The sequence below is a fragment of the Lampetra fluviatilis genome, chromosome 44 (assembly GCF_964198595.1).
Source record: "Lampetra fluviatilis chromosome 44, kcLamFluv1.1, whole genome shotgun sequence".
Taxonomy (NCBI): domain Eukaryota; kingdom Metazoa; phylum Chordata; class Hyperoartia; order Petromyzontiformes; family Petromyzontidae; genus Lampetra; species Lampetra fluviatilis.
The window spans coordinates 183,712-195,551 of record NC_136318.1 but is presented as its reverse complement, the minus strand read 5'-3'; the positions used below and the strand labels follow the sequence as shown (position 1 = coordinate 195,551).

The 11,840-nt window shown below is 48.3% G+C and overlaps 1 protein-coding gene across 1 annotated transcript; it reads left to right on the top strand.

The window, feature by feature from the left end:
- Nucleotides 1–367: 367 nt before the first annotated feature.
- SLC39A3 (solute carrier family 39 member 3) lies at nucleotides 368–8,498 on the top strand. The gene is made up of 3 exons (XM_078876402.1): nucleotides 368–633; nucleotides 5,904–6,181; nucleotides 6,574–8,498. The coding sequence occupies exons 2-3, from the start codon at nucleotides 5,969–5,971 to the stop codon at nucleotides 7,402–7,404; spliced, it is 1,044 nt and encodes a 347-aa protein (XP_078732528.1). The 5' UTR covers nucleotides 368–633; nucleotides 5,904–5,968; the 3' UTR covers nucleotides 7,405–8,498.
- Nucleotides 8,499–11,840: the final 3,342 nt, after the last annotated feature.

Below are 11,840 nucleotides of genomic sequence, written 5' to 3'. Positions count from 1 at the left end.
AAAGCCACAATGTTTGGATCTCAAATGATGCGTTTATTCTGGACATTCAAGGGTATTGTCCCACTCTGTTGGGTGAAACCACCCCCACAAGCCCGCCCAGACCGCACGAGGCACCGATCGACTCCAAGCATTCGCACTGTACACGCACGTGGGGCCGCACTGTACGGCAGCGGCCATATTGGGCAGGGACAGCCATCGCTGTGACATCATCAGCGCGCGACCTCGCCGCATAAAAAAAATGCCCGGAAGATTCCGGCTCGTGCTGCGCCTACCCCAACGGTCCCATACCCAAGATGGCGTCGTGTTGTCTGCGTTACTGGCGCGGGTTGTGCGGAGCGGCAACCATGTTGGGTAGGGAAGTGCCGCGCGCGTCACGCGTTTACGTGGGGGGTGCGTCTTTGCTCGGGGTCCGGTCCGTCAGGGGCTGTGGAGTATCCTTGTGGCTCGGCCGCGTTGTTTATAAGTGGCTCTTAACAAACCGGAGAAGCCGAGGTGACGACTTCAACTAAAAATCAGCCACGTGTTTTACTTGTGCCCGCAGGTGTTCCAATGTTCAATTCAGTCACCGTTACAGATCGAAGTGTGACATGGTGTGACGGCTGATCCAGGTGATAAGAAGAGTCGCTCGTACACGTGAGTTCAATGACGATTCGCAACTCGGACACCCACAACACGGGAGGGGGGGGGGAGTGTGTCCTCATGTTGTATGTTAGCAGGACACCCACTGTCTTTTATTAATAACAACAGGGGGGTGTGTCCTCATGTTGTATGTTAGCAGGACACCCACTGTCTCTTATTAATCACAACAGGGGGGGGGGAGTGTGTCCTCATGTTGTATGTTAGCAGGACACCCAATGGCTCTTATTAATCACAACAGGGGGGGAGGGAGTGTGTCTTCATGTTGTATGTGAGCAGGAGGCTTGACGAGGCGTCGGTCGGGTGGCTCAGATCGAGATCCCGGATCTCGCGAGTATCAAACATTTACTGATTCTGAAACGGAGATCGCGAGTTTAAATCAGTATCTGCACTAATGTTTCTAGTCATTGACAAGTTTTAAACATTTTACTTCATTTGAAATGACAATCACATTTAAAATACCAATTACCCATTTAAGTTAGCGCTTTGCAAACGTGTTCTAGTTATAGACAGTTTAGTAGGTGAATGTGTTGCAGTGACGAGTGATGCGGGTGTGGATGAGAACTTGGTGGAGGAGGAAGCTTTTGTAGTAGCAATAAGAGAGTGACGATGAGGAGAGCGAGTGACTTGGTGAATGGTGGTGGATCTTCCATCGCCTTGATCTCCGCTTCACTCTCGATGGCGATCCGCTGTGGTGACCACTGGGTGCTGCACCAGAGATGTAGCAACGTGTAGCAGTAATAACTCGCTTACACAGTAGTATAATCATTGTTTGGAGTTAAGGCTTTGCATGGAAAAACAACTACCTAATTGCCTCCTGAAGTAACAGCCATTCCACGACACAGCCCAGGTGGGATTGCTGTGCCAAGCAGATTGATGGTGTTACAATGGCCCAGCGTGAGGGTCAGGTCGCCTTTTGAAGGTCTGTACACTCAGAATACCATCGTCACATATGATGGGAGAAGCCAGCCAGCCTGACGTGAAATCATTGGCGGGTGGTGGTGGCGGCAATGCACCGTGGCCTCTAGTCCAGCACCGTGGAGGTGCTGATGGTTGGCAGATCGCACATGCCTTGTCCACAATCCCTCCCCGTGGGTGTTGAGGAGGAGTCGTTCCCTGGCTTGCTAGGAGAAGTTGGTACAGCAATAATGTGGACTCCACCATCTGTATGTATGGGGTAGAGAGTTACCCCCTCATATTTGTGGGTTGTCTTTGGGTGCTGAAGTTTCCTCCCACATGTAGACATTCATTCATTGGCTGACAACACCATATATACTTGCTTGTTTGCCCGTCCAAGGACGGAAGCTGTAATATTTACGAAATAATTGAGCACAGTATAATTGTATCTCGTGTACATTTAATGGCAGTGAATCTGGCACAATACGAAGTCATAAAACACCTGACTTAATGTCACTGTAGCACTGTATATAACTGACCTTCAATTTGTTCAAATTCACTGCTCTGATACTTTATTCTCTTCTGCTTTCAGTCGCTGGGGTTGAAATAAATTGGAATTCGATCCAATATCTGGAAAACCACCGAGAAACGTCTATTTTACCATAATGTAGAAGCATAAATTAGACTTACCTTTTGTCTCATGTGCTGAAGAAATAAATAAAGACACCAAATCCACTTTGTGTCTGCGTATAGTTATTAATTAGATTCACTTTCAATAAGGAAACGTCAAATTTAAAGCGAATTTGCGAAAAAAATTCCGCTCGACCTTCTGCTGCGTGAGTGTAAAAATCCACCGGCTCATGAATATTCATGAGGGGGCGGGGTGCGGCCAATGGCGGAGCCACATTTTTCAGGTAGAGGGGCAACCCCTCCAGCAATTAAACATTATAGAGGATATTAACTTTAGTATTATACAGGAGTTGTTAGTAAGGACTTGTCCCTTGCTTTTTATTTGACGCGTGTGCAGCGATGGCGCAGCCATCGATCGAGGGTCGAATTCGAACCGCGTTGTGTGATCGGCATCGCGCTCGCTGAAGGTGAATGCCGTCATTGAAGTCGTGTCCTGGATACGCCAGTGGGTGCGGCATGTGGGGTGACGTCACGCGCGTGACACACAGACATTCTTGGCTCGTTCTAGTAGTAATAGAGGAATGCAGAGGTTGGGCTCGTCGCATGAGCTACCTTCCCGCTCGTCCGTGGTTCTTCCCCGTGCCTCTGTCATTCTGAAAGAGAGCGAGCGAATGCTGTGTGCGTTACAAGTTGAAATAATATTCACTATCTTTCATTTTAGTTGGACGAGACCAGGTTTTTGTCTAACAACATCCTATTACTTGATCATTTCTCAAAAGAATACAGTACCTAATTGGAGATTATGCGAACATATGTTTTGTAACTATTTTGATTTGGTAACAAAAGGCTCCGTATATCCTTAAATATCTTATCTGCATTCCTCATGCAATAGAATCAATGGAAATGCGATACTGTGCTGTAATTGCATACATCATAAGATTGAAGTAAGCGTTTCTGTGACTGATCAGTCCTTGTGATCATAGCCAGAACTCAAACCCACAGCAGTTGCCAAGGGCATGGCTGAATTATAATTAAGACTCTGGGTCGGGTGTTGTGTGGATCTTTTAATCAATGTGGGGGAGTTAGACACCGCGTATCTCTCTGGAAGTAACAAATGAAATGCCAGTTTTGCCCATATGTAATGGCTCCAAAGTGATTCACAGTATTCCAGACTTCTCATGACTCAATGTCTTTTTGGATATCAATAACAGTATTGTACTGTGTACTGCACTGCAATACTGTGCTTATGACCACATCGCCTGGAACGTGCCCGATCCCATCACATAGGGTATTGGGCCAAACCCCGGACCACGGTTCCTCAACGTTCGATTGGTCAACGCATGCTCCATAGTCAACAAGACGGTGCTGATCCATGATCTGATCAATAATTGTGGACTCGACATATTGGCCATAACCTGGGTATATGACAACTCACCAGATGAAATTAAGCATGAGGCTGCACTTAATGGATATGCTATTGTACATCAGCACCGTCGCGGGAAGCCTAGCACCGACAGCCCGCATGGCAGTGGGATAGCACTGATTCACCGTGAAGACGTGCGTGAAAGTCCTGAGTGACTCATTAACAATCATGTAATTCGCTGCTGCTTGTGATAATAACAAATAGCATGCGGGGCTTACGATCGCTGTCATCTACTGACTGCCGTCTTCACCACTTTAGGAATTATTTTACGAGCTTTCTGGTCTGCAAGACTGTGGGTCACTTGGCTTCACTTTACCCGCGATCAGCAGGCACGCTCCATTACGCTTCCGCACACGGGTCACATGACAGATGTGGCGTCACTGCTCACTTACCGTGCAAAATATATGCATTATTGCGTCCCCCCCCCCCCCCCACAAAAAAGTATATTTTTGTAATGTTTGCATGGTGTACAGTCTGGAAAGTACCCATTTGGCAAATTTCAAGTTTGTTGCATGTCGGGAAGTACGCTAAACATTTTGAACAGACACATATTCACAAATTTCCCTTTTATATATATAGATGAGATTTTTCAGTAGTCAAGGTGGTGACCGTCTCCTGTTGGCAACGCTGTGTTGGTGGTGCCATCGTTTGTGTCAGCAGTGGAGTTTTCCACATTCCCCTGGCAGCAAGCTGTTCTTGACCATGCCAGTGCCGTGTTGAATTGCCACAAAGCGCTGCTTCATATTTTGACAATCCTGCACGGACAATTAAATTAATAATATCTGGTGGTGCTGCTGCTGCGCTGGCAGTGGTGCACAAGCACAACTAACAACTCAACACATTCGTCAGTAATGCTGTTATAGACTCAACACATTCGCCTATAACACAGTTATAATCTTAACACATTCGTCACTTACACTGTTATAAAGGTAACACATTTGTCAAAAACACTGTTATAAACTGAACACATTCGTCAATAACAGTGTTATTATACGTTTTCTGTTTATGATGTGTCAGTCAGGTCCGTGGGTGACTGAGCTCTTCCCAAAGTGCGTTCACATTTCCACGACTTTGAACTTACAGTTCAGGGACTATAAACACGTGGGCAATTATTCCTACGTGCGCACATGATGTCAACTAATGTTTGACTGCAATTCAGAGACAAATCATTTGTCCAACTTTGTCGGCAAGGGGAAAATACTCAAACCACTGGTGTCAGGTGTGCACTGGGTCACACTGACCGCTTCATCCACGCTGGGATGGTGGCGATGGTGAATTCAGTTTTGTGTACGTGTCAAACCATCGACTTATTCCATAAATAAGCCACATTTTCTAAAACCACAAAGAGCTTAGAAACGACACCCCATGTATATGATGATGATGATTTAGAGATGTTGACCGCTGGGCTCTCATTGAGTGGAACCGTCTTAGAGCCGTTGACTCAAGTTCAGATCCTGGTTGGAGGCCGACAATCAATCGTCCATATAAAAACACTCAACACATTCATCAATAACACTGTCAATAACACTGTTATTGATGTGTTATTGACAGTGTTATTGATGAATTGATGTAAGTCCAAAGTTGTGGAAGTGTGAACGCACTTTGGATAAAGCTCAGAGCCACCCACGGACTTGACTGCCATCTCATTCTTAAACGGAGAAACGTGAAGAAAATGTGAAAGATTATCCTTGACAGTGGCGGAGGGGATCGCTGCCAGGGGTTCGAGTATGCTATACAACCGGACTCTATCCCTAACCCCAACAAATTAGAGCCCTTGCTCTTAATGGTCTTGCCAACCAGACCCTGGCTCTCCTCTTGGCCTCAATCCCGCCCCAGTCACTTGTAACATCTGCCCCCTCTCACATTGTCCACGTTTGAGTTTTGTGCTCAGAGTGCCATAGATATGGAAACACTGCATAGATATGGACACGCATGTAACATATATGCTATGGAAAGATTTCCCTGACCCCTGTTCTGGAAGTGTGGAATACCCATTACCCTCTCGAGCCATCGGTGGAGATGAGCAGTTACTGTTTTGCGTCACAACGCACTATGACCACATTGACTTACAATACCACGTGTTTGACCTTCGCTTACACACTGGCCAGGCGTCTTGAAGATGTGCGAATACCCACGCTTCTCGCGACACGCAGATTGCCAATCGACTCTTGTAACCAAATGATCCTACTGTGGTGGACAGAGATGGAATGATTTTAGAAATTATACGTTTTGACTGCACGCCTTGCCCGCCCGTAAGGCGTTTAAGTGTCTCGCATTCTTTCTGCCCCCCTCCCTCTGCCACCCCCATCCCTCGCAGGCGCTGACGATCGATGTGCCAAGCCCGAAGCGGCCCCCCCACTTCACCTTGCTATCCGCACCACGATGGCGGCGTTGCTGCTGCTGAAGGCGCTGTGCGCGCTGGCCATGTTCGTGCTCATGTCGCTGGGCTGCCTGCTACCCGTGTGGCTGCTGCGCCGCGCGGAGGCGGCTGAGTCGCGGCGCGCCCGGCGCCTCATGGCGGCCGCCAACACCTTCGCCGGTGGCGTCTTCCTCGGCACCTGCTTCTGCGCCCTGCTGCCCTCCGTGCGCGAGAAGGTGCACTCGCAAAACATCATGGGGCCGGCCGGGCCGACGGTGGTGACAGCGGCGGTGGTAGTGAGGGTTATGGTGAAGGTGGTGAATGAGGGTGACGGTGAATGTGGCGGTAATGATGGTGGTGATGGTGGCAGTGGCGATGGTGGTGGTGATTAAGTGAGTGAGATGGTGAATCTGGCGGTAATGATGGTGGTGGTGATGAGTGAGGGGCAGCTGGCACTTGGGGTTTTCTTCGAATATTTTAGATGAGATGTGATGTAAAGCGCTTGGAGTTGCTCAGGCATTCAAGTAAAATGATCGTTATTATTCCATTATTACTAGCGACGCCGATTCTAGCGATGTGCTGCCGCCCATGGCAATGACAATTGGAGCGTCCTCCCCCTCCTATCCAGGCCTTCATCGTGGGGAAGGCAATGGGCCTCCCGGATCAGTACCCCCTGGCCGAGTGCTGCATGGTGCTCGGCCTGCTACTCACGCTGCTGTTGGAGCAGCTGGTGCTCGTCTGCCGGCGCTCCGAGCCACCCCCGCGCGCCGCCTACGTGGGGCTCGACTCGCTCGACGGAGACGCCGGTGCCGACTCGGACACGGAGGCCGAGGAGGAGGACGCCGACGAGGCCGGGTCGCCGGCGCCGCTCAAGCACGTCCGCCCCCCACCCGGCCGTCGCCAGCAGCAGCCGCGGCGCCACCGCCACCACCGCCACCACCGCCAGCAGCCGCAACACGGGCACGGCCACGGCCACTTGGACGCGGCCGAGCTGGCCGAGTCGAGCTCGTTGCGCCTCGCCGTGCTTGTCCTCGCGCTGTCGGCGCACTCGGCCTTCGAGGGCGTCGCGCTCGGCCTGCAGGAGACGGCGGCCAAGGCCGCGGGGCTGGCGGTGGCGGTGGGCGTGCACGAGACGCTGGCGGCGGCGGCGCTGGGCGCGAGCATGGCGCGTGCGGGGCTGGCGCCCTGCCGCGCCGCGCGCCTGGCCGCCGCATTCTGTGCCGCCATCCCCGCGGGTGTCGCCATCGGCGCCGCCGTGGAAAACGGCGCCGCGGGGCTGGCCGGCGAAGCCGCCTCACTGGTGCTGCAGGGCCTGGCCGCCGGCACCTTCCTGTTCGTCGCCTTCCTGGAGGTGCTCGCCAAGGAGATGGCGCACGGGCAGCGCGACCGCGTGCTCAAGGTCGCCTTGCTGGCGGTCGGGTACGCGCTGCCCGCCGGGCTGGCCTTCATGCACTGGTGATGCGCGCGGCGCCACCGCCACCACTGTGCTGGTTACAACCCGGCACGCCGGGACGGGAGACCCGTGCGCGCCGGTCCTTCGGCGTGGCCTCGGGTAGTTGTGGAAAAAAAAAATGGATGACATTTCATGTTTGCACCATTCTCATAGCGCAAGGCTATCTTGAAGGAAGGTGCTGCCCGTGTTTCACAGGCATCGTCTGCAGTGGTTTAAAAGTATGGGGTGATGTTGCTCCGTGGTGTCACGCATTTAAATAATTTGCAAGTAATTTTCGGGACGTGGCAAATTCGGACCGCGACGCCGCCACATGCTGCCTACTAGTTCTTGAAAATCGTCACAGGATATTCAATATCCACTGCGATGCAGGTGGAGCACAAGTCCAGTTAAAGACACGCGCAGTAGCAATCGGGAGGGCAAGCAAATGTTTCCATGGCGATTGGAGCGCATAACCCGGAGCCCTTCATTTCTTATTGCTTGTTTAAATGCGTTACCTGGGTTCTGCTTAGAACAGCCAATTCCCAAAAAGAAGGTCGCGAGTTTGAATCCAAGTATAGGGGGCGGTGGACAGAATTCAGTGTTTTATCCGTCCTGGGTCAAAAGAATGTCACTTTGTGGAAAGCTGATAGGAGTTGTCCTTTGGAGTCATTGGTCCCACCATCATCATCACCATGCACGATCAATCCACTGCTGGATGAAGGCCTCGCCAAGCAGTTGTCATTTTACACACTCCCCGAGAGGGAAATATCCACCACGGTACCTGCACACGATCCTCTTTCATCGCTACATCTCCTCGCGGACGTGCTCTCTCTAGCGTGTTTCCCACCGGAGGGTGGCATTTACACCGCTGAGTCTGGCAGATGAGCACCAGTGGTGACTTGGTTGAGCAGGGAAGACACATTGACTGCCTCAAAGCTGCCTCTTTCATTATTACACCAAAGAGCCTGGCTGTTGTCCTGTTTGGTCGATCGCTGGCAGTCATGGTGAGGTTGTACCACGGATCTGGAGAAGGAAGGCGCTTTCCTACCATGTGTATTTGTATACATTTACCTGCTGTCATTTCACATGTAATGGATACTGAGTATTGCTCTGTAGACACAAGGTAGACATGTCCCTGTTGCATATTGGGGGACGAAGTCACTTGCGCAGTCACTCCTAGAATAGAGGATGAATTGTGCAATATTATTGTTTTCCACATTTTATTAATATTGCGCAGCATATGAAACAAGGTGTAGGAGTGTGTATGGAAAAACTGATCCCTCAATGGCTTTTTTACTGCTGGTGCTGTAGCACGCCATAGCGGAACAAAGCTCGCTAATGACCAGTAGCTCCCTGGGCAACGTAGGCAAGGAAGTCCACGTTAAAGGAAGACTTAACCCATAAAACGTAATAATGCAAGAATAATAATAATAATGATCGTACGAGTGTCCATATCGTACCCATAACATAAGGAAATGTCTCCACTAAGATACATCTTTACACTCCTACACAATTTGGTTTGATGAGGTCTGAATGCAAATTCGATGTGTGCAATATAGTGGATTGTGGGTAAATATATAATTAAGGTGCGGCCAAAATAAAATAGTGCTCCTGTCCAGAGCATTTGCCTATATGAAGTAAACCTTGGACCGGTTTTGACTTTATTTGGGTCTCATCAGCAGAGCGTGTCCTCCACCAATGCCCATGGGAGCTCTCGACACGTTCGGATCTCTGGCTCAAATGACCATCTCAACTGCTTACGGAATTCTCACATGTTAGAATTTTTCCCAATTGTATTAGTTGTGTTCCCGGCATAATGTCACGAGAGGATGAATCCATTCACAACTCTGACAGGGCAGTGCGTTATCCCCGTGGTAGAGAACAGCCTATAGAAAGTGGACATCACAGAGCTCCCTCTGAGATGCCTTCAAGTGGCCTCTGGTGTACCCATCATGGGGGCAGTACTTTCCTACACGCCCTGCCACTGAGAGAAATGTTCGTCGCAAGACAGTCAAACTAATGTATTTAATTCTCAAATTTGGAATAGGCAAATTCAATCACGGAATTAAATGTGGTCTTTGTGTGCAGTTTTTGACTGGGCTGAGGCCGTCGACTAACAACACTTGAGAACCTCTGATCCATGTGCCACCTTTACAGATCTTTTTATGCACTCTATATGCGGTTTAATAAGCATTCAGATATTTTCAGAAGGATATTTATCTCTGAGTGGATTAATGGAGGGATGGAAGTTATCTAACGTATGATAATTTCCTTTTCATTCACAATCAATGTTGCTGATTATTCTCTTGCTACTTTACTGTCGGTTGTAAGGGGCACTGTGTTAAACTTTTTAAAGTTTACTCTATAAACGTTACTCATAGTTTATCATTTGGCTATTGACTGTGTTTACAAATTAATCATTTGAAGTGATGTACAGCCGTCTGGAAAGAAAACATACGGTACTGGTATGAGCTTGTTAATTTGTTTACAACGTTTTCTGTTGGTTTTGTTATTCTGGGTGTTCTTATTTACAATTTTAAATAGGGTTTTAAAATTAGAAAATTGGCTAGGTGTTAAACAATTCATTCCAACAGGCGATTGGATGAATTGTCACGATTTGGAGTCGTTCGATTCGTGCCTCAAGCAATTTTGTCTCGTTTTTTATTGTCTCATTGGTTCTGTTTACCCCGAGTGTTATCGGGGTCTTGTTTGTTCCATTAACCTAAATCTGTAATATCCTGTGGAGCACACGTGGCTCTGGTACAGCAAGCGGAAGGTTGAAGTTCATATCCTGATTATGGGTTCACTCAGCTCATCAATCATCTACTGCACACGTGACCACGAATGTGAATCGCTTGTCCCTAGGTCTCTCATCTCGCGATATCTTGTTTCTTTCTCTCTTCTCGCTAATCTGTATTTCCTCATGTCCCAGCGAGCCAGATTAATTATTAGCAGGCCATAGCTCAGCGGGCCCCTCCAAAGGGCCTACATCTGGCACAATATTTGAAGAGCCCTGGCCTAAAGGGACATGAACATGTAATCCACATTAATTATAAATACATTTCTCGGACGCACAATTCGATGCGTGTATTGTGAGCACAAGACTCGATCTGGCATGTAATAATTGTAATTCAATGCATTTACATGTTAAATAATTTGTTACATGCCCAATAAATATGTAATGGATAAAGTTTGAAATATTTTTATGGACTGTGGGGACGATTGTTTGGTCACAAATATATGCCACTCCTAAACTTGTTTTTGTTTACTTCACAATAGTCGGTGCCGATTGGTGAAAGCAGGGACCATAAACGTGGGAGGGTAATACAGTACAACAATGGATGTTGCTGCATTGCCCTCTGTTGCCCGCAACATAGTGGCGCAGCAGCCTAGAACAGCTCTGTACTCGCCTGTCTCGTGCGTTGTGATCGCCCATCCAAGTACTCTACAGGCTCAACCCTACTTAGCTTCCAAGATCCAGCAGGATTCGATGCATTCCTGGTTATTGTCGTTGGTTAATCATGATAACATCTTGAGATTGGTTTCATAGGAAAAATGTGAACGGTGAAAGTGTATGTTGCATAGCAATATAATGTTGCTACAGAACTCCAAAAAATCTGCGGAGATATGGGAATGGGTTTTTCGCAGATTCCGTAATCTGCGATGTTAAATCTAGAAAATCCGCGAGAAAAAATGGTGGACTTTGAGGTTTTAGCCACGCGTCTCCATAAATCCATGAGAAATATATGGATTATAGAAGCAGGGAAGCACGTAACGATACTCCAGAGCAAATTGTCAGCACAGTGACATCTGTTTATATTGTTCTCTCCCTGTATCTCCATGTGTCTCTCTGTGTCTTTGTCTCTCTAGCACTTCAAACACATCTCCATTGTGACTTTTACCTCAAACAAAAGGTAAATGCCATCGCTGGTGTCTTGTGAAAGAGGCATTTTACTTGGCAGATTACAGGAGGATTTTAGCTGCCCTCCAAATGTCCTCAAGTTCTCAGGCGTTTTGATTTTCTCCTCCGCAGATGACGAAAGTTGCAGTAAACCGCGGTTGCCACAGATTTTAGAATTCCCGGATTTATTGGAGTTCTACTGTAATCGTAAAACGAGTTGTGGTATAAATAAACAACGTGGTGCTTATTGTTTGGTATTTGTAACACTAATATATACTACTATGGAAATAGTGGATGCATTGAATTAAGTCTGAATTTTACAGTTTATAATTGTATTTCTGTTGTAATTATTTTAGATAACTTGGAACAATAGGCTCATTGTTTACCATTAAAACTGTGAGCCGAGGGCAAGGCTATCAGACACTTCCCAAATGCCGGTCACGCTATCAGACGTCAAATACAGCACGGAGGTTTCCTGTGGCGCCTCGTGACAGGGCCTGCGCTGCAAGATGCACAACGTCACTGGACGGACGGCCGCGAGTGGTGAAATAAACCCCAAACT

Coding starts and splice junctions, on each gene's coding strand:
- SLC39A3 (XM_078876402.1), top strand. CDS start 5,969: ATGGCGGCGTTGCTGCTGCTGAAGGCGCTGTGCGCGCTGGCCATGTTC. Junction 6,182..6,573: donor TGCCCTCCGTGCGCGAGAAG/GTGCACTCGCAA, acceptor CCTCCTATCCAG/GCCTTCATCGTGGGGAAGGC.